Consider the following 26149-nt stretch of genomic DNA (forward strand, 5'->3'; position numbering starts at 1 on the left):
AGCGACACTTGGTTCTCCACCCCGTTCCGGTTCGTCACTTTTTACTCCTAATGCAATGATGTTCACGGAGAAGCGCTTAAATCTCCCTCATCTTCCCCAGTAATCTTCAGTGCTGTTCATTTCATCCTTACCTTGAGCACACAAGGCGTTAATTCTATGAGCGTTTCCGCAGGAGTTGCAAAATTTTCTTCAATTTCTTTTAATCCCTATCTTATTTCCCAGGTCCCTATTTTGTTGATGCTATTGGCTTCACAAGAACTATATTCTTTGAACTACGCAGAATGAGTTCATTTCCTGAACCGCGTCGTAAGGGAAGGGATAGAGGGACTGAGATCAGAAAGGAAGAAAAGTGCTGTAGTGGAGGGCTCCGGAATAATTTCGACCACCTGGGGATCTTTAACGTGCACTGACATCGCACAGCACATGGGCGCCTTAGCGTTTCAATGGAGGAATCTAGCTCAAATCGTTTCAATACCAGGCTCAGCACATGCTTTCACACTTGTACTCGGTTTAAGTACGTTAAAACCCTACCACTATTTTAGTTCCGTTGTTGCCTTGGATTTTATTGGATGCAGGCCTTCTGGAGGGCAAAGGTAGCTGGGCAGGTGATAGGTGACTCGCCTGGGGGCGGTTACGGTGACCAGCCCCCGAGGTCGGGATTCCGACTGTTTCTTTGACGAAAGTCCTACCGCACAATTTCCGGACCAACTAGAGAACGCGCGCTAGTCTTCAGGACGGCCACCTTAATCATCCTCCAGTCGTCGGACTGTCGCAGTGCCTACTGAACGAGTTTTGTCTAGTTTGCCTCCCTAATGGTTTTAAGTATTGTGTGATGGTTGCGTTACTCCACAAGCAATATGTAATCCTACGGTGCAGAGGAAACAGTGGCGTGAAGCACGTTTGCGATATTATGAGCATTCAATCCCTATACATTCGCCGACGCCCACTAATGCTATCTAACCTCACTGATGAGAGATGATTGAGGAAATTTTTTGGGGCATGCCCCTGGTCGGAATGAATAGCAGTGTTGTTCAGCCCTCACAGGCTGGCCATCCAACTGAAGATGCGGATCTTCGCTGCCAACCTGGTAATGCTCCTCCACTTCCTATGAAACGAGCCCCCGATGTTTTTCTACCAGAGGCACTGTGTGCAAGGACGTTTTCAGGTTTTCCAGCCTACTCTTGCGACATCCTATTGAGCGTACCTTTCTGCCATTGAAGGTGCCTTGCTCCATTGAGGGTGCCTTTCTTGACATGGGTTCAGGACGAAGCAGGTTCTTATACTATAATGAGTGAGTTCTATAGGTGCCAGTTAAGACGGAAATGTAACAGACTCTCATGTTCACACTCAGCCTTCGCAATGCAAATCAAATTCAGTTTTGATTCTTCTGTGGGCTAATTTTATGGCTGTTACAGGCGGTGCATATGAGTCTTGCACCGGCCATGCACGGTTTTGTCGAAGGTTTTTTTGTTCTGGCAACATTGCAATTTAGCCCCAGGACACTTCCTGTCTGAACGAAAACTGGCTCGTCACATGCACTGGAACCTTATATCACACTGCCCGGGAAGGGGAGCCTTATCAAACACAGCAGTGGCCAGCGCAAACCTTTTCACTGATACCGTCACTGATACCGGAAGTGCCCTGGGGCCAGTATCACAATAAACAGCATGTGTGTATACAGATGTGAAAACTGTGATCAACCAAGTTATCTGAAAGTATAATAATCTGACACCGTATAGCACAAGGCTATTTGATTATTTTCTTTAATGAACTTCTGCAAACATGACTTCTTTTCAGCTGATAATAGTGCTTCGCAATCAGCTGCGCTTAACCTGTGCACCAAGGATGGAATGGATGTCAGCTTTTAGACACTCCTTAACTCTCGAAGAAAGAGGCGAAGTTGGTAAGTCTGATCATGTGCTCTTCATATGCTCCGGAGTCGTGGGTAACAGCTGCTGAAAAGAAGTAGAAGGGTCAGGCGGGTAGAGAAGGAAGAATGCTGGATGTTTTAGGACCAGTATGTATGTTATTTAAGTCATAAGGATATCTATTTATTCCACGGATAGGTGAATAACAAGCACTCAAAAAATGTACTGCGGCATCTTGGCGTAAGGAAAGATAAAAATATTCCTGACGGCTTACCATTGCTAAGCACGAAATATTGCTTGAAAGCACCGTTTTTTTTTTGGAGGTGGACAACACCGCCACGTACCTGAAAGCGCGATTGAGGTGTCCACTGACCTCGGGAGCCAGTTATGCGCGTCAACTTTTTCGTCGTAAATGCCAATTTACGCAATGCTAACGCGTATTGCTCTAATGCCATGTTTCTGCCACAGCGTTGTCCACGCCAACGCATGCAGCGCACATTTGTCACTGTCGCCACGTAGCTTACAGCGGGAATATTAGTTTGATAGTAGCATCAGTTGACGAAGACGACGATGTGCAGTGCACAGAGCGAGTGTGCGTTGCAGGTTCACACGTGGCGTGTACGGCTGTGACGATAGCATAGTACTCTCGTGCAGTGGCCAGCGAAGCTGATCTGTTCACGTTGCTGCTGGTTCGAATCCCAGTCACGCATATTCAGTTTCTTTTTATTTACTTCTTTCAACTGGCCCAAACCCACAAACATCGCAGACTCACAAACATCCCAATGTCTTGCTCGGGGTTTGCCCATCAGAATAGTGCTTTCGCAGTAAAATTTACTCGGCCCTCGACTACCCACACGCTGTGGCAAAAGCACGGACTACCTGTTTATCTACCGAAGAATACGCTGCAATGCACACTTAATCCACCGTGATCCAGAAATCCTCCCTTAATCCACCTTTAATCCTCTAGAAACCAGATAACTGCCAATGATATAAGTTCACAAAGCTTTCAGATTACTACAGTGCACTTGCAATAAAAGCCAGGGCGCCAAACGCCCGATTCAACCCCCCCCCCCCCCTCCACGAAGACACTGTAGACTAATTTTCTTTACGAAACATACTGTGCTGAGACGACAACGAAGCGGCAGTTTTTCTGGCAACAGGAGAACAGTGCCTACCTATGGGCTTCGGGGAAACCATACCACTTGCGAAGTCCACAACCCACCCCAGTGGGCTCACAACTGGAAAGGAAGTAAGAAAGTAAGAATTTTGCAGTGTACTAAAGAATCTTGGATACTTACAAGAGGCGAGCTCATGCTTAGGGACTGCCAGGAAAGAGCAGGTGTCTTCCACGGAAATAGAAGTATATGCCTTCCCCACGAGCATGAGTGCCCGCATCCTCATGCGTTCTGCAAGATAGAATGCAGTTGAGCGATAAAAAAGTCACGAAAACAATGGGTGCTCACATTTTCATTAAAGATATTCAGAACACGTGCTAAATCCAGGTAACAGTAGCTTACCTTACGAGTTTACTACCAACACTGCACATAACAAGCATGGGTCTATCTGATATCAATTACAGTCGATGGTTCATGAGGGTTTAACGTCCCAAAGCAACTCAGGCTATGAAGAACGCCATAGTGAAGGGCTCTGGAAATTTCGACCATCTGGGGTTCTTTAACATGCACTGGCATCGCACAGTACACGGGCCTCTAGAATTTCGCCTCCATCGAAATTAAAACACCGTGGCCGGGACAGAACCCGCGTCTTTCGGGTCAGCAGCCGAGCGCCTGAGCCACCGCGGCAGCCAATTACAGTTGAGCCCATTGATAACAAACCTGACGGTCGCGGGAGTCACGTTGGTTGTATCCGAGTTTTGTAGTAAGCGGAATTCTCCTATGATAGTGAAAAATGTAAATTTAAGCAAAAGTAGCACTTCTGTTATTAAAAATTGCTGGTGGTTTAGCTCTGGTTAACCCTGGTCGAAAGCGAAAAACTTAATCTTCCTGGCTTCGCCGTGGTCGTGCGACTGGCGGTTCCCGTAGATAGCCATACTGACACACACACAGCAGTAGGCATTTTTTTTATTTGCTAAACATCTGGCTTTCTTCGAAACGACATAAACTTCACAACCATAACAGCTAACGACCTTTAGAGCAAGCGTACTAAGTGCTTTGCGGACAGTGCTTAACGTACTAGTGGACGCTGTTGCGTTCGGCCAGAGTGATTTTTCCGTCGCTTCTGCGATCTCACCCTCTCACCCGCACGCTCCTCTTCCCTCTCCTCTGCCCGTCTCTTCTTCTTGGTCTCACCCAGATATGCGAAACAGGCGTCATCTCCTTTCCTTAAAACAAACTTCCATTTCACTTTCTTTCCCTTACGGCGTGGTTCGGGTGTTTCCGACATATGTGAGACAGGCGTAACTTGCGGCTGCGTTTTTATGGAGGCAAAACGCTAAGGCACCCGTGTGCTGTGCGATGTCAGTGCACGCTAAAGATCCCCAGGTGGTGTAAATTACTCCAGAGCCCTCCACTACGGCACCTCTTCCTTTCTTTCACTCCATCCTTTATTGCTTCCCTTAGGGCGCGGTTAAGGTGTCCGGCGCGGTTAAGGTGTCCGGCAATATGAGTCGGATACTGCGCCATTTCCTTTCCACCAACAACGAATTTCCTTAAAAGCAAAAAGTGACATTAAAGATCCCCCTTTATCCCTTCCGTTACGGCACTGTTCAGGTGTCCAACAATATATGACATACTGCGCCATTTCCTTTCCCCAAAAAACAATTATTACTATTATTATTATTAAAAGCAACCTTCTTTCTCTTTCCTTCACTTAGGGCGCGGTTTGGGTGTCCACCGAGGTATGTAAGACAAGCGTCATTTCCTTGTTTGACCTCTAACTACATTCAAGGTCAAACTTCCGGCCCCGCTGATGGCTCGAACAGCTGGCGTTGTGAAGCTTTTTGCTTTAAATGTCTGTTATGCACGCCTGCTTCTTCATGCAGACCCTACAACAGCGTCTTCCAAGCTCTACAAAGTGATCATATGCTTCTCTCCGAAATAATTTCTGCCAGCGAGCTGCTTTATGAGTGAAGTATTACTAAAATACGATAGGAGCATATATGGCAACTGATGGTAGGTCAGTCTCCTCATTTCGAACCCTCGAAAAGTTTTTAAGGATTTGGCGACGTAGCTAGTGCGATACATGTCCGCGCAGAATGTATCAATTGTATTTCTTGCTTGATGCACACTGCTCCTGCCTGCCGGAAGTGAAGAATTTCGAGAATCGGCTGGACCGCAAGGCATACCATGAGACTGCCAGCAAAAATTCACGGATAGCTGCGACTGGTTGATCACCGGCCGCGTGGGGTTATCTTGTTTTCAACGCTGCTCATGTTTCGAGCGCACCACGCTTCCACTCCCACTCTAGACCAACCGCCACACGTGCTGTTGACAGAATTCTCGAGGACATGCACCTGAAGATATTAGCATATAGGCGCAAAGCGCACTATTGTTCGGCTGATTTCACTAGCACACAATATAGAGTCCAAGGTCTAGTTTCATCTCCACAAGTGACCAGCAACCAGAGGCCGATAACAAAGCTATATGCTTTTTATGTCGATCAGGTTCACTGGACACGTGTCCCCAAAGTGCATGCAAAGGCGGACACTGCAGCCTGTCGGTGTGCACTTGGTGGCCGGTTGAAAATTGGAAAATTGGAGTTTGGGGAAAGCCAATGGCACAGTATTTGTCTCGCATCTCGGTGGATACCTGAACCACACCGTAAGGGAAGAGATAATGGAGGGAGTGAAATAAGAAATGAAGAGGTGCCGTAGTGGAGGGCTCCGGGATAATTTCGACCACGTGGGGATCGTTAACATGCAGTCACATCGCACCCCAGGCACCTTTGAGTTTCGCCTGCATCAAAACGCTGCCACCCCGGTGGGGTTCGAACCCGGGTACTCCGAATCAGTAGCCGAGCGCCCTAACCACTGATTTCAATTGTCTCATAGCGCTCAACAGACATAAATGCAGGGAGAAAAACAGAGCGGGCCCAACTTACAACTCATCCAAGCTTCCTCTCCGGCAATGATTTCAGTACCGACTTTACAGACATCCCCCCAACACACAAAAGATCATATCACCACAAAGCGGTACACTACACAAGCCTGCTGTCTCCCAATTAATCGCGTAGAAATTAGTAAATGCTTATGAAACAGATGAAAAGGATGTCTGAAGAAGCATATAATGGTCCTCAGAGGGACCAGGTATAGAGATATACATTTAGCTTGGCAGCTGCTTCATGAATGAAAAACACTAGTGATTCAAAACTTCCGTAGTAATGCCGGCCAGCACGCAGCAATTGCGATCAGGAAAAGTTCTCTATCGCCCCGATCTCTTCCCGCATGAACCTCAAGGGAAGTTCCAGGAAAGGATTGGACTTACCGTTCAGTTCCTGCATGATAGGCTTCAAATCGTCGGGCCACTCTTGGGATAGGGCAGCGTGAACTGCAGGGAAATTCTTCTTCCACATGGCCTGACCAACTTTCCAGATCTGTCCAAGGTCTAGGTGTGACTGTTAAAGATGAAAAGCGAGAGCTTTAACATCAATATATAGATTGAAATTTAATTTAAAAACAGCAGCATTCAATCTTAGCTCCATGCTAATCACTACTGCAAATAAGCTGTTTTTCAATGTTTTAAAGAGGTGTTAATGGAGATTTCATGGCCTTATATTATCCTATTATGCCATAAAACTACACAAAGTTCCCTGGTTATACTCTCAAGATCTTTAGCTTACAAAATGCGCACATAACGTTTTTTTCCACAGGTAGTGAAGGAGTGTAAAATGCTTACAGTCGGACACAACTAAAAAATGAAGCGGCTTTTCCATGTCAAAGGACCCCCTTCCAGCCAGTGGCGTCGGCCAATTCTCATGAACCTGCCAGCGTGACAATGCAGCGACAGGCAGATGAAATGGGATGGTCCCCACCTCTGCACTGTCGCGCATGGCCCCACAAGTACCCTGTGTGGCCTGCATGGTCCCACAAGTACGGTGATAAGAATTTCTTGATGACTGGCTGTAAGGGGTCCTTTGACAAGGAAAAGTCCCCTTCGCTCTGGAGTTGTATCCGACTAGAGCAACCTCGGATCCCACAGGTCAAAACTTGGCACACTCTTAATAGACATTTTCTTAGCATATACCTACCTGCTTGATGTCATAAGGAATCCTTCTCCACAGCAATTTGGCATTAACCCTGGACCAAAAAAAATATTTGAAGGCCTTACTCGAGATATTTAAAAAAAAGAAATGAAACTGGATACCAACAGGTCATTCTGAAGGAGGTAGATTGCTAGCAGTTGTCCATAGGCTTGCGGACTGGCAATTCCATCAGAAGCCTGGAGTAGAGAGAAGTAAGCGATATTAAGGGAAGTTAAATTTACTAAATGATAAGAGTTAGATGCCCACTGAATTTGTTAATAATTTCAAATTGCGTGGTGTTTAAGTTAGCCCTTAGATGTGGGTCACAGCACCCCTTACCGCCCAATTTTTACCGATTATACATTACAGAACTTAAACATATAGGATGCGGATTGTTTGGGCATTTGCAGCCATAGTTTGGACATTCGGATTTATGACCCATCCAACAGGCTACTTCACCACACTGTATTGTAGCACGAGCATCTGTGCTATGTTGGAATACTGTATTTTCTGATGCATGATTTACTGACTTTGTATTTTTACTGTTAAAACTGTTCTTAATACGACTCGTACAATGCTGCAACCTATATGCACCCTCTGACATTGTACTATCGCAAGCTGCATTGTTTATTTTTTTCTTTCGCGGGCTTTCAGAAGAGAATAGGTCGACTGCAGTTTTAATCTTTCTTAATTCTTTTAGGCGTACATTTGATGCGTCGTTTACCGAGGGGATCAAAAACGCACTAAGTGTGCTCTTTCCTATGCACCACAGCGTCCCCAACCGAGCTAAGCCTACTTCGTGCTCCCATGGCTTTGAAGAACAGAAAACGAGCCCGAAGAATGGGGACAGGAAAGTTCAAATACAAAACTTCAGGCGTTCGCATTGTATTCATTGGATGCGTGATGTCTGCCTTCTTGACTGGAGCATCTTACATGTGTTAGCCCCCCCTTCCCGCCCGGAATGAAACACAACTAAGAGTGTAATATGACGACGTCGACACCTATGCCTGAACTGACAAACAGCTGAGAAAAATATAATCAAACGAACGAAACTGTTTCACCCGCGCTTATTAAGACGAGAAAGCCTTTCTTGGCTCATGAGTGCGCGCATGACCAGCAAGAAATGTGCACAAGTGTCCGCTCCACTTGTCAAACGACATAAAAGATTAAAAAACGAAATAAAACGGAAATAGAGAACACAAAATCAACTGATGGACAAAAACAAAAACCACAAAAAATGAGACAAATGGCGCGAGAGAAAGACAGAGAAAGGCTTTCTGCAAATAAATTTTTTCTCACGCTGGAGGTGGGTGAGCATTCTAATGCAATATGGTAAAGACGATCGACTGCTGATCCTGAAGACGCGGGACAAAATAGCCGTGGTCGTGCTTCGGTGGAAGCAAAACGTAAAGGATGGCCAAGTGTTGTCTACAAAAATCGTCAAAATCCGTCCCAAACATACATGTGCCTCTTCCTCTCTTTTTTCTTTCACTTTCCCCTTCATCCCTTCCGCCAAGGCATGGTTGAGATGTCCATAGAGAATTGGGACATTTATTGGTGCTTGCTTACCTCAACCGATTTTCGTTCCCACACATGATGGCCAGAAAAGATGTGGGCTGAAATATTTCTCTGGACAAAGATAAGAAGTCGCTTGCACATAACGGGTGATATCAATGCGCACATGCAAATTTTACCAGCAGTTTCATTTCACTCCAAAGGCCTAGTTGCGACTCGTGCTGCGGCATGTGCGAACATATTTCCTAAATTTACCCACAAACATCGGCTGCATTTGAGTGTAGTTCTCATGGATGGTAGTCGCAGTGGAGCCGGTGTAATCCTAGACGTCCCTCGATAACTTTCCAATGGGCCCAGTCAAAACGCTCTACAGGATTCTAAGACAGAACACTCCTGTAGTCTTGTCGTATTTTGGGCGTCTTGTGTAGTCTATCTTCTGCAGCCTGTCCTGTGTAGTCAAACTTGACTTCTGTAGTCTGTCTTGTGTAGTGCTCGTACGCTGTGTCACAGTCATCACTGTGTCATCTGTCAATTAACATTGGCTTTGTGTATTCTGGAGTAGACAATGCACAAAAATGCACAGCTTGTTAATGATTGCCTGTAAATTAATACAAGCTTTGTGCATTCCAGAGTAATTCATGCACAAAACCACATAGAATTCAAATGATCAATTTATTTACTGTCATATGCTTTTTTTCAAGCTTGCTGATGCACGCTGTCCAGCATTGTCCTAGCTGCATTGCCCATGAGCAAAGAAAAGTGGTCTTGTCCTGGCTGAAAAAAAAAACAAGTATCACTGCGGCTACCTGTGCTAAACAAATGTTAAGGCATTGAAGCCTCGTCGGCACTGGTTGCCTTTCAAATTTGGTGCCATGGTTGTTTTCTCATTCACTTGATTAACTGGTTATCGATTAACTCTTATTTTACCCTCATTTCATCCCAGCTTCTATTTCGAGTTTTGAAATTTTCCGCCATGCATCGTTCCCGCCCACTTCCTAAATACCTGCCCAGTCTATTTACCCATCCATCAACTTTTGCTTCTCATTAATTACCTAATTGCCTCTAATTTATTACTTTTCTTCTATCTCCTGGTTATGTATCAATTATCACTGGTTACGTGATTGCCCCTTTTGAGTTTTCAAACCTGGCGCCACGCTTTGGGTCTGTCCACTTCCGGTTTTCAAAATTTGGTGCTATGCTGTAGCTCCTCCTACTTCAGGCGTTTTCAAATTTCACGACTTTTCCTCTGGCCCTGCCCCCTTTCTGGACTTTTTTGGTTTTAGTTAATTAACTATTCATCTGAATTCAAAATTTTCTTTTCGGGCAGCATCCTCACATCATCCTCCTCCGATTACAACCACTCATTTGACGCTATCTCTACTGAGTTGCTCACAACTGCTGCGAACACGATCCCCGCCGTCATAGCTTAGTAAAGTTTTTGCTTTAAAATGATTGTAATACTGAACAAGGCTTACGGCTGGGCGAGTTGGTACTGACTCACCTCAAACCAGCCAGAAGACAACAGAGGAGAAGACATGAGTGCAAGAATAGGCTGGACTAACAACTGAAATTTTATTGAAGGAAAGCCACAAAAGAAGACCCACAAAGAGATGCGTGCACACAATACCCCAAAGCAGTGAAAGGGCGAAATGCAATCGAAAGTCACTGGCATACTAGTGAATCATCTAAAAAAGCAAATTCCTTATGGTGAAGGTTTACCAACGGCTTAGCCACACGTGTCCTTAGCCTTACCAATATAGTAAGCCTCAACTATCTCCCGACGAGATTTATCACTTCCATAAACCACTGATGTGTTGTGGAAGTTAGGCGTGCAAAGAGACATCCTCAAATTTGCACTCACAAGACAGAGCGCGCAGTGCCAGATTAGAATTTGCCTTCCCCCCTATAGGATGAAATTGCTCAGTCAGCTGCAAATTCAGACATCTGCCTGTCTGCCCATAATAGTTGCAGCCACAATGCTGTGGAACGCAATTAACTCCATTACTTTTGCAAGTGGTGAACCTTTTTTTATGAGACACTGTATTGCGGATGATTGCCCGTAGTTTTATCAAGCCTTTTTTTATTGGCTGTGCAAAGGCCTCCTATCTTGAACTTCCCTGGTAAGACAACAGCAACATTATACTTTGCCGCGATTTTCTTGAAACTGTGTGAAATGCTGTGGAGGTAAGGTATGTCAGCATCATCAGAGTATGCATTCCTTTCCCTCGAGCGAGTGAAAGCACGCTCTAACAGGTTGGTGAGATGGGCAGGTGGAAACCCAGCTGCCATTAGCTTGGAAACCTGCAACGAGAATGCGTCCCCAGCACAGCGATGGCATGACTTATATAAAGTGGACGTCATGCACGCGATTGCAAACTCATCAAGTGTTTCCATCTTTACTGATTAGCCAGTGCCAAGTACACCTCCTCACCATCCTTCCTCAGTCGTAGCTAAAAAGGGGCTTCCCCAATCTTGGGCTGCAGCCCCAACAAACATGGTCGTCCGCAAAGTGCAGGTCTGAATCAAGAAACTGCTAATGGTTCTGCTTAAAAAATTCTGATGTAAAAGATAGGCCTTGACTGCACGCCTTAAAGACTCCTAAAACATCTTGTGCCAACTTATCTGAGCCCTCCATGCCCAGGAAAATTAGGTAGTCATGAACATAACGAAATGCTACTATGCCGAGGTCTTTCAAACAGGGCTCTAATGCCTTATCGACTTTAGACCTAAATAATGTTGCTGAGCAAAGAAAGGTACAAGGTACGACCTGGGTGTAAATACCGCCCTGCCAACTGACAAATGTGGATTTGCGATAGAAGGACAACAGCCCCATGAAGCTAGCAACCGAAATCACACTCGTCTGGAAAAGCTTATTCATTGTCCACCCTGGTGCAGTCTTGCACACGCCTCAGAAGTCCATCCTGTGACAATAAATAGTACAGGTCCTTCATGTCGATGCTAACTGCAGAGCACCTGCCCAGGTTGCTGTCCATAAGAAACAAGACTGCCATAGAAGAACTTGGTACCAAATATGTGTCCTGAACTTTCTGCGTCTTGTGTTTCTGCAGAAACCCGGAAATCTCGTGCTGCGAGTGCACAAAACAGACACACAAGGCGGGCATTCTGTTCAAAACGATTGTTTCAGTGTCGCATTCGGCAGCACCTTCAGCACTCGAGGCTGGTGAAGGACGGGTTGGCAATTGCGTGCATCATGACCGCTTTACGGAAGTCATGCCATCACTGTTGAGAATGCATTCACGGAGCAGATTTCCAAGCCAATGGCACCTGGGTTCCCACCTGCCCATCTCGTGTGCCCGTCAGAGCGTGTTTTCACTCAACTGAGGGAAAGGAATACCACTCAGATGATGCTGACGTAGTGGAGGAGTGCAAAAAGGCGGCCTCTATACCTTACCTTCACAGCATTTCGCATCATCTCAAGAAAGTTGCAGCATAGTATGATGTTGCTGTTGTCTTGACAGCTAAAGGCAAGGTAAGAGGCCTTTTCACCACCGTTCAAACTTGGCTTGATACAACTACGGGTAATTGCCCACTATGCACTATGGCACATAAAAAAGGTTCACCACTTGCAAAAGTAAAAAGGTTTATTGCATTCCACTGTTTTGTGGCTGCAACTACTACAGGCAGATAAAAAGATGTCTGAATGTGCGCCTGACTGAGCACTTTCACTGTATACAGGGAATGCGAATTCTTATCTGGCACTGCACGCTCTATCTTGTGAATGCAAATTTGAGGATGTCTCTTTGCACGCCTAATTTCTGCAACACATCAGTGGTTTATGGAAGTGATATAAATCTGTCAGGAGATAGTTGAGGCTTACCACATTGGTAAGGCTAAGGACATGTGCGTGACTAAGCCTTCACCACAAGGATTTTGTTTTTTTAGATGATTTACTAGTATGCCGGTGCCTTTTGATTGTTTTTCGCCCTCTCAGTGCTTTCGGGGTTTTGCGCGCGTGCATCTCTTTCCAGGTCTTCTTTTGCCGCTTTCCTTCAATAAAATTTCAGCTGTTAGACCAGTCTAGTCTTGTGCTCATCTGCTCTCGTGTGTTTGTATTTTCCGGCTGGTTTTAATTTGTAATACTAAATGCCGGCAGTCACCCATTTTAGAGTCAAGCTCACTGATAATGGCTGCAGTTATAATGAATGTTAATTTATTACACACAATAGTGCTTACTTTATTAATTTATGGATGAAGTAAATGACACTGCATCACAATAAAAAAGGAGAAACCCTCATGGTCGAACTGCAGTTACAGTGAAAAAGGGGGTGCCATACACCTGCCCCCACATCCAAAAGCTTGCACTTCAGGCCAATGCAGAAATCAGATCAGATTACTTCCCAAACTGCATGACACCACCACGCAAAGAATGTGGCAACCAATAAAAAAGCAACAAAAAGCAAACTGTAGGCAGCAGCCAATCTCATGCAGACAAGCTACAACAAGGTCAGGCCAACAATGATGTGGAAGGAGAAATTTGACAAAAGGCCACAACAAGCACATATTTTAAAGGTTTTTATAGCATACTCAGCCCTTTAAATGGCAAATACTTTCCTGAATATATACCAGAAGTGGCAATTTTTTTAAGCAATCAATTATTTTTCATGTACTTCATTGTTTTTGAAGCATGGGTAGGTGCAGAGTAGTCAGCTTAATAATGCATGCATCCCAAAGCAATGCCATGCCAAAAACTGTACTTACAGAAAGAGCTTGCTTTACTGAGTGAATACCACTGGCCATTTACCAATTTCCCAGCCTGCTCCTAGTCGCTGGCGCAAATCGCACGCAACTTGGTGGCTTGCACAACTTCCACGCAACTCTTGGTCTTTAGCTGAAAAAAAATTGAGGAATCAGAGATATCAAATTTGATATGCACTGCTTTGTTTCAATGATCGACAAAGAAAAAAACAGCATTTTCTGTGAGCGCAATTATTACTTCACACTAGCTTTCTACAGTAAACCACGTTTATCGGGACCTCGTTAGCACTGACTTGCTCCACGGTCCCAGTACGACTGCGTATAGTTCTATGGTGTCAAATGCATGTTAGCTCTGAGCCCTTGGCCTTGCACTGGTCAATGCAGAAAACCTCGGAAAGGGCAGTTGGAGCTTCGAGCCATAGGTACTCAGATGCTTGGTGGTCCTGTGGGAGAACTTTTGGCCGGGTGACACAGTAACAAACACTGCTCCAGTTACTTTCACTCCATTGCAAAAAACTCAAAGCAGAGACCCGTCCTCCATTTTGCAGTGCAGAAGCAATCACTGAAATTCAAAGCATGCATACTAAATGCACACCTACCTTCGAACACAGCTTCATAATTATGGGCATAATTATTGCAATGAAATACCAGTCAGTACATGTAGTTTTCAATTTATCCTAAAATTATAAGCAACTCGACAAACAATCAGCATTAAAAGAAAAATAAAATAACCAGAATTGTTTAAAAAATCTATGTCGGAAGAAATATGTGACATCCACTACCCCCAGCAGTTCTTTAGATTTGTGCACCAACGAACCACATTTTCTTCCAGGCAGATTTGCACAGAAATTGGGTCTAACCCGATGTTTGAGAATTTTTTAGGGTGCAACAATAGGGAGAAACAAGGTTTGACCCAAAAATGAAGGGCCCTACACATTGTATCACAAGCCCAGATAGGTGCACTTGAGTCTATGGCCTCTTGCATGTCTCCAATTTTCCTATCCTCCACAAGCTGCACGATCCCCGTTCACTACTAGTCAAATTCCACTATCCACCTGGCTCAGGGCCTCCCACTGCCTTTCTCACTCTTGGAATCCTGCAGCCCTAGCAGACTTTCAGCTGTTTATTTATTTTATTTACATTTTTGCAGCACCATGAAGGCATAACTGCAGGGGCCCAAATACATACAAACACAATCAATTGTACATCATGTGCCAACCTTTTGTACAGGATGGGAAAGAATCTATGGCAGATGATAAAAAAAGAGCATCACAGCATATTCACATCAGTCAATTGTTCGGGAAAGGACAAGAAGAGGAAAAGCAGAAAAACAGCAGCTTAGCATGCGTGCACATCACAATTCCGACAACAGTGCTCGGAACTTCGCCTCGGACTGGCATTCAACAATACATTAAGGCAGCTTACAACATTCATTGAATGCACGCAGAAAGAAAAACAGTTTTAACACATTAGTACGGCATTTTATCTCGCGTATTTTCCAGTTGTGGTCGTGCCTCCTGGGTATAAAATGAGGTGGCAACAAATAAGTTTCGGGGTTAATAGTAGTTTCCTGGAAATAAATGTGGTAAAGGAATTATAACTTTATTCGTAAACGGCGCTCCTACAGAGTCCCAGTTCAGCTCCTGCTTGATACTGTTACTTTGATCATTAAAGCAATATCTGTTGGTGGAAAACCGCACAGCTTGATTCTGAAGGCGTTCCAGCATATCACAATATGTTCCGACGAGAGGGTCCCAGACTGCACAGGCATACTCCATAATTGGTCTGATGTTATTGAAGTACAAAAGTTCCTTAACCCTCTGAGAAGCATACCAAAAATTCCTTCAAAAAAATTAGCATTCTTGGTGCCTTTGCAAATATATATTGTCTTTCTCCATCATTCTCGTTTTAGCACTGCACTCTCCACAGCAAAACTGCTGGATATTGTACTTTAAACACGTTTGTGCGGCATGCAAGTGGCTTGTATCATGACGAATAGGTGTAAATATAGCCTAGCGAATTTTTCATGTCACAACTACAGCTGCAGCGAGATATTTTGTAGAGCAGCATAATGGCCTTCATTTTTATAGTGGTGAAGTGTGCAGCATTTTGTTTTAAACATGAGTGTGAAGGGAAGACTGTTTGTTGCATGAAAAGAAAGGAAGGACATGCATACTGGAGTTTGCAAGAATGACCTGTGGACATTACAAAACACTGCCACCCTTGCTTTATCTTTGCCAGCTAACGAAATCCATAAATCATCTACAAATACTTTGGTCCATAAAGACAAGCTGCTGTGCACTCAGTTGAGCACAGTGGACTTTCCCTCAAGCCAAACTTGAGTAAATCAATGCCCCACTATATTAGGCAAATCTAATTGCAGTGGAGATTAAGAATGTATTCCAGTGAGTCGATGCATCACAGGCAAGGTTATGAAAACAAATGCAAGTTTATGAGCTTTCCAAGTGCACGAGCTTGCCAAATCTATTTATGCATGCAACTGAGAAATTTGCCTTGAAAAGATATTTACCGCTGCAGGTCACATCACTTCTGTATCGGTAGCCCAAACAAAAGAAGTCTGCGTAGATAGCGTCATAAGTAATGTAAGTTTGGTTGAATATAAAACTGACTATCCTTGAATACAAAACTTACTATAGAGGCCATAGCTCTTGGATCTAAGGTTCACATATTTCTGCATAATACTGTACTGCAGATACAACTAACAAAGCAATAGAGAGAGAGACAGTTTTTCTAATGAAATGAAAAACAGATTATTTAGCTGCCATTCAAAATCGCTGACCTGCTACTCAGCGAGGAAGGGAATAAAAGAGGCAAAGATGAAGAAAAAGAGGTACGGAAAATTTTTAATGTTTACAAAATATTTATAAATATAAAAAAATTTCCAGAAATGATGTAGCCACTAATTTTGCTTGATTTTATGGGATTTAATGCCACCAAGCGGTGCACGCTATGTGATATTAGAGGAATGAATAAATTTTTAAGCGTGCTAACTTCGCAGAGTTCCTGCACCTCTAGCATTTCGTCTCTATCAAAATGCGACCACTGCAGCTGCAATTGAACCTGCATCTTTCGGGTCAGCAGTTGAGCCCCATAACCAAGACTCCCATTTGGGGTGACATGCTTACTTTATTAAGAACGTCCCAAAGCGACTCAGGCTATGAGGGACATTGCAGTGAAGGGGAGACATGCAACAAAGTAGTGACTAACAGGGTTTACAAAGTTCACTATAGAGTGAGCATTGATGAGGTTTTAGTTTGTCTAGTCTACCAATGCCATATAATTAGACAGATAATTCATTACAATTATATACTGCCTATGGCAGGCTCTGGGACCTAATGCACAAAGAAATATGTACACAACATGAAGGCAAGAGCCGAGTTTCCTGCTGCCAGCAACCACTCCACTACCGAAAAGGACCGTCGGTTTTTAAAAATGCGTGCCCTGCCTATGTCTATTCGTGATTTTAGCTCAGATTTCGATTCGCATTTATTGCCTACTCACTCAGCTCTCTCCTCTATTTCTTAGCATTAACCTGATGATTTTTCTTTCAGTGGCTCACTGCACTGTTCGAAATTTTAAACCTTTTAGTGTACTGCTTTTTGCCCGACAGATTTGTAGCAACAAGGCAGTTTAAAATTTTTGCTTTTAAGCATACTGCAAGGTGCTGTTCATAACTTCTGCGTGCATGCCAAAGACCTTAAACACCATTCTTCTCACAACCATTTCTCTCAAATGCTCTGCATTTGTGCACGACCTGGCCTATATGTCCGGATGACCTAGACCTACTCGATTACCACTTCCAGTACCTCACTGTCTATTGTAAAATGTTCTCTTTCCAGATTGTTGAGTATTTTAGCTCTCTTCATTTGCGCACTGAGTATTTATGCCCTCAGTAATGAATTACAATTCATCACTGATACTATAGCAATAACATCACGAAATCCGATTTAACTGAGCAGTTCTCCACAAGTCTTCACGCTTCCCAAACCAATCCATTGCTAGACAGAGAGGGTCACCTCATCTAGCATTTTCACATCTCATTCACTCTATGTGCATTGTACAAAGTTGGCAACCATTGATTTCAGGTCACTGCTTCCAAAACTACACTTATGACTAGCTTCATACGGGTGGACTTAAGAATTCGCTTTTTACAATCGTTATCAAATGTACTCACTAGGCCTTCTCGTCACAGAAGGAGGCTGGAACTGACTACACTTTAACTCACTACACGTTTATCCCTCGTCAGTGTTGACGCATGAACACATGCAGTGCATTTTGTTACTCTTTCCGCTCGACATACTGACAAATCCGAGAGAGGCTACTCAGTTTGCTGTCTTGTCGGTAACAAGTTTTCGCTCACCAGCTTTCTGTCAAGCCTGGCTGGGCGACTGTCAGTCTCATCGGCATTGCTCGTTAGAAAGCCTTTCAAGCCACTGAATACCTGGCCATTGTTAGTGCTGCTGTAGTCATTCTAGAGTGACCACAGAGGTTTTATGTGCGTGACCGAACAGTGCTATGCCAACAGGTTCTGCTAGCTAGCCCACAGGACCCCATCAGCATCACTAGCAAGCAGCGACTATTGAGAGGCGATACCGACGACGTTTCAATATTTGAGGCTGTGCTCCTCGTTTTCACTTAATGCGGGTGAAAGCTTGAAGTGACTCCTAGGTAGGCCAATATTATGTTCTACTCAGTACCAGTGATTGAAGCTTGCTAGAATGTACCTCCTTACGACCAGTAACAAAAATTAAAATTGTTAGTGTTTAAAATTATGTACCTCTCCCCTCTAAACAGCAAGAGCACAGCTGCTTATGCAAGAAACAGGAATAGAGATATCTTGACTAAATCAAGAAAAGAGGAAGTGCAATGCATGTGTAATGCAGAGAAGAGATAAACAATACCACGCTAAAACACTGCGAGGATTCCAAGTGTAGAGAATGCATAAATGGGTGGCAGTCAGGTGGCAAATGAAATTGGGAAATATGAGGAAAAAGGGCGGTAGCAGCTGGCACAGAACACAGTTACGTATAGATCAACTATACAACCATTTTTCTGCACCGATTTTAACGGCAGATTCAAACGACAGACAAAAATCGTCAACTCCAGGAACGGGCTGTGCATCACGTGACTCAATGTCGGTCGCATTGCAAAGGGCACCAGCACCATGGGCTGCACATGAGGAAAAGGAAACTTATTTTGCTTTCAACTTTGAGCGGCAGTCAGCTGCGCTTTTAAGAGCAAAGCACTCAAGTATGGCAACATTGGCACTTTTTGTTTTACTGACATGAAGGTCCTCGTGCAGGTGCAAGTACGATGTTTGTTTCGAACCAAATGTGTTAATTGTGAGGTATGTTTAACTAAAGAAGGGGCATCTAACACCACCGTCAGCCCTCCGCTATGGCACCTCTTTAACTGCCTCCTATACCCCTTCCCTTACATCACAGTGCAAGTGTCCATCAAAATCTGAGGCAATTACTGTGCCATTTCCATCAATTTACCTTCAACTAATTTTAAAATTTTCAAGGACTCAGTTTTAAGAAGGTAGAGGTACAAACTGTGCAGTATAACCATATGCCGTGGCAATAAACAAGCAATAAATCTGTGCTGACTGGTGTCATGCAATGTTACATTACTGACTGACATTTTGGTCTTTGTATCAGAAATACTGGTAAACCATCGTCGTAGACCACAATGTTTTTAAAGGAATAAATGAACATATTGGGCGTTTTCGAGGACGCATATGCATAACACGACACAGGTGTTCAATGTCGAAGTACCTGATGCAGGCTCAACTCCTTTATGTTAACAGCAGCTGCATCGAGAGCTATGTGAGCTACTATATTTTGTACAAATCTGCGGTTCATGTTATTATAAGCTGAAGTACTGCAGTGAACTGCGTGCAGAGTTGTGCATGCATTTCTAAACCGAGCTGCAAGCCTATGTTGAAAATATTCTTCTATATAGGCAGTTAAGATATGCATCACTGAAAAAGAATAACTACCATGCACGGCTGAGGAGGGATGACGCAGCTGAAGGCAGGAAGCACGCATGGCCGAATAGATGCTGGCAGCTGCAAATAAATACATCCAGAGCAAAAGCTGTCAGTGGCTGTAACAATGTCATGAACGACAAGAGAGGGAATCGTCTACTGCTTTAGGAAATAAAATTATACGTAACATAAGTAAATAAAAAAGCGATGAGCTGGCCCATGAAAAAAGAAATGAACAGATTGTATGTAATGCACCCGTATACATACAGAAGAGTTAGGATGACTCATAACCACACTGAAAGATGAGCTGCCTGAAATACCACATAATTTGAATATAGCATGTGCAGTTTTTAATTAATTCCTATCATGGTGCCTCGTGCCACTACCAAAGGTATTCTTAAATTTAACGTTGCGACCAGCCTGCCTTGCATAAATGAGAATGAAAAAAAGCATGCTGTCACTAGCAAGAAGCCTGATACCTCACATCACAGCTTCCCATCATACGAAAATTGGTAGTGCATTTAACAAATCTGCATACCATTATAAACTGCACAAATTTGTCTACTGGCAATGCAAATAAGGGCAAGAGAAACAAAAAATACCAAAAAACACTGGTGAGTGCGGTGAAGGGATGTCTGTGGGTAGGGTACCGTGCCTGGGAAGAGTTCTGAGCTCGGAGAATCGCCGGGAGCACAGCTGGTGGCAGGCAACCAAGAATAAATAACAAAGTGGAAATAAGTAACAAAAAACACCGCCAATGGCGAATGACTTGAATGCGGGCCACACAAGCGAGAGATATAGCAAAAACCAAAAAATCCTAAATAAGTATGTAGTTGCATCCCCGACAGCTTGCAGTGCTCAGAAGGAGAGGAAGCATCAACGCTTACAGCTGAGGAGAGATGCAAGATTGATCTAGCTTTGACATAACTCTGCCTCAAATCCTGTTCCATTATGGAAGCACGGATAAGTTTACAAACGACAAGGCGAGGAATATGCATCAACCTTTCACATTTGATCACTGTCTCAGAATAATTATGACGAATATTAAGGTGCCAGCACTAATCCGGTAAGTACCAACCCTGAGCAAAATAGTGCGCTGTCTGTTCATAGCTGGCTTAGCGTGAGCGCTCCGTCGCGCGGCACTTCTCGCTCATCGTCTTCTACGCAGTGCAAATCCATGCTTTCGCGCTACATGGTGCAGCGCTAGCAAGTGACAGCGCAACTCTACTGTGATATCTGGTGGCATTTTTATTTACCACGGCACACGAGTACCAAACGCACATAAAGACAATGAGAACAACACTTGTCATGCAGGAGATAGGCCCTGCTTTTTTGGCAGACTGCCTCCACTCACATCCATATATAGCCCCATACTAATACTGCATGTGAATACAGATCAGTAGCAGAGAAACGTAGAACGGGACTCACCGGTCATGCGATTCATCCAGGCTTAGTAAAACCGTGCAGGAGTATTCGTTGGCTTTCCAGGTGACAAGACGTCGCAGCACTGCCTTTCTTCATGGCTTACCCATTGAAACTCGGCAATGTCGACAGGGCGTAATTCTTGTCATTGGCTTCCAAAACACACTCCTACTGACCTTCTTATTGAATGAGTTCTTCACACGTGTCCGCATTACAAGCACTCAAGCAATGCCTCAAAGAGGCAAATAATGCAAAACGCGACGCGTCGTTTGCGCTGTCATGGCGTCAACAGCTCCGCTTTCGCGTCGTTGAAAAATTGCAACCCACAAACAAGTTTTTTTTTAAGTCACAAATATTTAAATCATGTTCACAACAAAGACTTCGTAATTTTTAAAATTTACTTTTGCATTAATTATGAATATCAAAGCGCTTTCAGTTAGTTTTGTTGGCATGTTGTTGTTTCATTGGCATGTCCTGTGATCCCATGAAGTGACCCGGATGTCCTAGCAGACGGCGGAGCAGACAATGGAGCAGACGACGCTGTTGATGGAATGCAATTTCGTTTGATGCCAGATAAAATCTTTAAGTTGCGACAAAAAAAAAGCGAAGAAACGCACCATATCTCAAGCTAGTGAATATCGTGGATATGTTGGACGCGAGTGACACCACGGAGAGCAGCTGCGATGCAATAATTTGAGCGACATTGGCATGCTCACTGGAGATCATGGAACTTTAAAGCTTAATCTGTGACCAGTACAAGCGGACTGCTTTAATATCAACTGCGTTACGAAACTACGTCGATACTTGCGTCACCCTTTAGCTAATATGCAATAGCGGCTCGCAATCGCCACATCCTGTTCGTGTGTAATTTCACAAGCAAGAGCCTACTAGCGCATCAAAGCAACCGTGTTTTCGAGTTCATATCATTCCGAGAAATACGAGCTGTTTTGGCACGTACTGGAATTGAAGTTCTTAGCCTGTGCATCAAGAACGGTGACGATGGCGTCGCGGACGATCTTAAGACTCGCCACAGCGCAGCCGATACCTCAAGCATATGGGCCTTAAATCTTGCTCACCAGTACTGCAAACGTAGGCATAATGTATCACTCAGTCGCAGGCCAGTCGCTCGCTGCTCGAACAAATACACCCCAAACAAGTACACCATTTTGGGGAAGTCGTTCGCGACATTTCACAGAATTCCTCACCCAATCTGTAGTGTCGCTGGATATAACCCGTCACCTGACCAATATCCGGTTTCTTGCTCCGCCGGGAAATTCAAGCGAAGGCGCGAGGCAGCGCCCCATGCACGAGCCGTTTCTGGGCGTCTATGTTCAAATCGGTTCAAACACACCGGCAGCTGCATTTCACCTTCAGTTGCATACGCTGTTCGGTATATTTAGCGAGATTTTCGTGTCACTGTCATGAAATTTTCAGCGAAGGCAATGAACGACGTCATAAAGTTTTTTTTTCCTATTTTATGATAAGCGGCTCTTCACTGCAGCTAAAAAAAATTCTCCGCCAGCACTGGATAAGTGTTGGATTCAAAAGCGTTAGCTAAGGGAGCTTCAAGTGTTTAGGTCGGGGTGCTCAGCTGACGTGGAGAAGACGAAATACAAACATCCAAGCCTTCTAAGATACAAGCAGCGTCATCTACTTCAAGGATTTTGCCCTACTGTTGCGATTTACAGTCACCTTCACTATAACCGGTATATAAAGTTTTATTTCTTTTTATTCTTATTGTTTTACTTTCATTCTTTTTTGTTTTAAATTTTTCATTGTTTTTACTACGTAAGCTTTCTCAAGCATTTACATCATTTTTCATCAAATCAGTCACACAAAACCTGCATCAAACGCAGCATTTATTTTCATTAATTAAATTTAAATAACTAATTACAATTTATCAACCGAACTCTTCCCATTTCCAGATCTACTCACGCACTACCTGACCCAATAAACATTTGCCCATTAATCTCCACAGAAGGTCATAATCGTGCGGGCAAAATTTGCGGACACTTACACAATGCCCCCATGGGCCTGTAAGGTATTTTAAATAAATAAATAAACCGTATAATGCTTTCATATTAATAAGAGGCCAGCGCCCTGCCTCATACCAGCCAAGACCTACGGAACTACAGACCTGCACGTTTGGCGGGGTCCTACGGGACTGCGTGCGCCAACTTCCGTTAACGTTTTGGCCGTTGAGGGCGCTCGGCTGACCTGTTCGTAGGTCATGATCATCATCGTCGTCTGCTTGCGACAAATGATTTTACTCCTCTCACTGCCTCCCTGCGCATTTTTCCTGTCTTATTATTTTGAAACCTAGTAATAAAGGATGCAAATATGACATTTCTTTAAATCCTAGCGGTGAATATTCTGTTTGCGCGCATGCATGCGTGAGACTTTCCGGCATCTTTGCTAAGGCAATGGATAAATGATAAATACTCAAAACGTAGACAAATGACAAAACTATTACATCGTTGAAGTAAAATAATCGAAACCATCTTGTTCAACAGGTTAACTGTAGCGCCACGCCGCCCGTAGCTGCCATTCCCTAGCGGCAAAATACATGAACTAGAAGGTGCGCGCTGGAGCAGTGCCAAATGTGCGGGTCTCTAGTTCAGTAGGCCTTCATACCAGCTACCTAACGGCATAGCGTAATTGACGTGTAGAGTTCGGACAGTGCCCTAAAACCAAGCGCAAATACAAAGAATACGAGTGCAGTTCTCCTAAGCTCTAAGGCCTGGCGATAGAAGTTTGTGCCAATAACAGCACCCTAGCAAATAACTATAGCAAGTCCCGGAATAAGCTTCGCGACCCGACGACACGAGCGTCTACACTGCCGTAGCCATATGCAGCGCACGTCTATGTGTCGCGGACATTGAAGCAAAGGAACGCTGTCGTACATAAGCGCGTCTCGTGCTTCGAATATGTTCTCCTCACAACCCGAGGCTGCGGCTGCGGTTGGTAGTTTCCAAATGGTCAGAAAGCCTTGATGCCTAAAGCCGGGCAGCGGCACAGTCCACCCCTGCTTTCCAAGCGGAACCGTTCCTACCACCCACCGCAGTGGCTCAAGGGTTATGCGTTCAGCTGCAGAGCACGCGAACGCGGGATAGAATCTCGGCCGCGACGGCCGCGTTTCGATAAAAGCGAATTGCAAAAAGCTCCCGTGCGCTCAAATACTCTCAAATCACATATAGTTCACAAGATATACTCTAGAAGCGGACGACAGATACATGCCAGCACGAGGAATGGTTGTGTCTCAAGCATGGTGCAGGCGGCCGAAGCCGGGAGTAGAATAGTAATACCCCTGTCACACGGCCAGTTTCAATCACCCTCGAGTCGAGGGTCTTCGAGATTCTCAATCGCCATCGAACTCGCCGCTGCTACACGGCAAATCTCAATGGCCATTGAAATGGTTCTCGTGTCTTACGCCACAGATGAGTGGCGCCACAATCGCTACTTTGGATTTTGCAACAATAACAAAAATAGTTGATAAATGTATACTAAATGCTGAAATACAGGCATACGCGAAAGTCGTTAAAAACCCTTTTAGTTGCACGTACGCGACGTACATATGCATACACTGCTGTAGCCACTTTAATACAAGACGAGCTAAAACCAAGCCAGTCCAACTGCGTCGGAGCGCTGCTTCGTCAGGCTTAAGACCGGGGAAATCGCCATGATATCTGAAAAACAAGAGCTATTTTTCTCTTGAAACTTTATGCGAGAGTAAGAATGGGCAAATCGAAGGCGAATACAACAGCTTAGAACACGATATTGCTTTGAGGGATTAGCGACGAAGCTGTTATCGCTGTGAAGCGGGCGGGCAGGGTGCCGCCATGTTGTCAACGTTAAGTACGCAAGCAACGCAAAGACTGCAACTCAAAATGAATGCGCTTAATGCGCTTAAAACCAGTCTAATATAATTTTAAAACAATTTTACAGGCTGCTTACATTAAATTTTATGCGAATAATGTTTGTTCATGTTTTTTCACCGTGAATGTGTCGTGTACGAAAGTGCGCTTGGCGCCGCTCGGAGCAACGCTAGCAACCTTGGGCAGCGCTCGAAGGCCCTCGAAATCTCGATGGAGTTCTGCGCTACTCCGTTGACTCGATAGGCTATTGACTCGATCGCCATTGAAACTGCCCGTGTGGCAGCGCTCGATAGCCTTTGAGTCGATAGACTATCGGTTCGAGGGCCCTCGAAATGCCCGTGTGACAGGGGTATAATGCTTGGGCGGATTAACTCATGTCACTGCAGTAAACAGCAAGAACAGCCCGGAACACAACAGGCGGGCATTCTCTACTTTGCTCGCTATAGTAATAGATCGAGCCCAGCTGGCATTTCGATGGTGGAGAAATTCTAGAGGCCCGTGTACTGTGCGGTGTCAGTGCGCGTTATAGAACCCCGAGTGGTCAAAATCTCCGGACCCTTCACTACGGCGTCCCTCATAGCCTGACCCGCTCTGGGACGTTATACCCCCATAAACCAAACACGAGTGGACATGAAGCCATAGCTAGTTTGCAAGGCAGTTTATTCATCTCATCTAACCCAAAACACATAAAAGACAACATTTATAAGGCATGTTTGAGCACGAATGCGACCGCGGGGGGCACCGGAAAGACGGAGGTGGGTAACAAAGCAGCGCAGCAGCTAGCGCAACGTGCGACTGCAGCGCCACGGAGACTCTGACCTGTGGCCGTTCCGCGCAGCAAGGCGGTGTTTAAATTTTCGCCGCCCTGTAACTCAGGCAGCGCAGCGGTTTCCCGAAACGTAAGATTCCTCTGTCCAAGAAGCGTATGGAGTCTTCTCACACCGTTGTGCACGAGCTTCGCGGCCAATAGGAAGAGTACCAAAAGACGCTGCTAGAACGCACGCACCGCGGCTCGAACGCGCCAGTTCGTTTGGCGCCAGCTTAGCCGAAGAGGTGAAAAATTCTGCGTACGTACTTACCTCCAGTTCTTGCTGCTCCAGGACTGCGGCCAGCTTTGAGTACTCGCGCATCCTAGCATCGCCGCTCCCGTCAGCACCAAGAGCCATTTTCGGCAATAGTCCAATACTCGAGCAACAATCCTTGGAAATGACCACGTCTCGGGACGCCGCACGCAGCTGACTCAACGGCGGTCTGTTTCCGTAGTTCACCGCGTAGTGGCGCCAGTCTGCAAGCCGCGACATCGGGTGACCAGCTAGTTTAAATGCATGTTTACGCAGCGTGCACTCCGTCCGTAGTCGTTTATGTGGTCGCTCGACTGCGGCATGTTTTAGCGTATTTTTTTTACACTGGTGTGCGCGTTTAGCATTGCGCAGGTGTAAATAGTCTTTCCTGATAGCTGCCCGTATACACCGCTGCGGCTTTAAAAGCGGCTATGAAAGCCTATTTTCACGCATACCCTGCTTATTGTATTTAACTCTCAAATG

At 44.8% G+C, this 26149-nt stretch overlaps 1 protein-coding gene across 2 annotated transcripts; it reads right to left on the minus strand.

Annotated features, from left to right (window-relative positions):
* Positions 1 to 1745: 1745 nt before the first annotated feature.
* LOC144111371 (COP9 signalosome complex subunit 8-like) lies at positions 1746 to 25860 on the minus strand. Of its 2 annotated transcripts, none has more exons than XM_077644653.1 (7): positions 25685 to 25860; positions 7194 to 7264; positions 7074 to 7122; positions 6311 to 6440; positions 3167 to 3274; positions 3044 to 3106; positions 1746 to 1952 (listed from the first exon to the last, which is right to left on the minus strand). In XM_077644653.1, the coding sequence occupies exons 1-7, from the start codon at positions 25769 to 25771 to the stop codon at positions 1876 to 1878; spliced, it is 585 nt and encodes a 194-aa protein (XP_077500779.1). In that variant the 5' UTR covers positions 25772 to 25860; the 3' UTR covers positions 1746 to 1875. The 2 variants fall into 2 exon arrangements, with proteins under 2 accessions (XP_077500779.1, XP_077500778.1); XM_077644652.1 differs by having other exon boundaries at positions 1746 to 1955.
* Positions 25861 to 26149: the final 289 nt, after the last annotated feature.

This window comes from Amblyomma americanum, chromosome 11 (assembly GCF_052857255.1).
Source record: "Amblyomma americanum isolate KBUSLIRL-KWMA chromosome 11, ASM5285725v1, whole genome shotgun sequence".
Taxonomy (NCBI): Eukaryota; Metazoa; Arthropoda; class Arachnida; order Ixodida; family Ixodidae; genus Amblyomma; species Amblyomma americanum.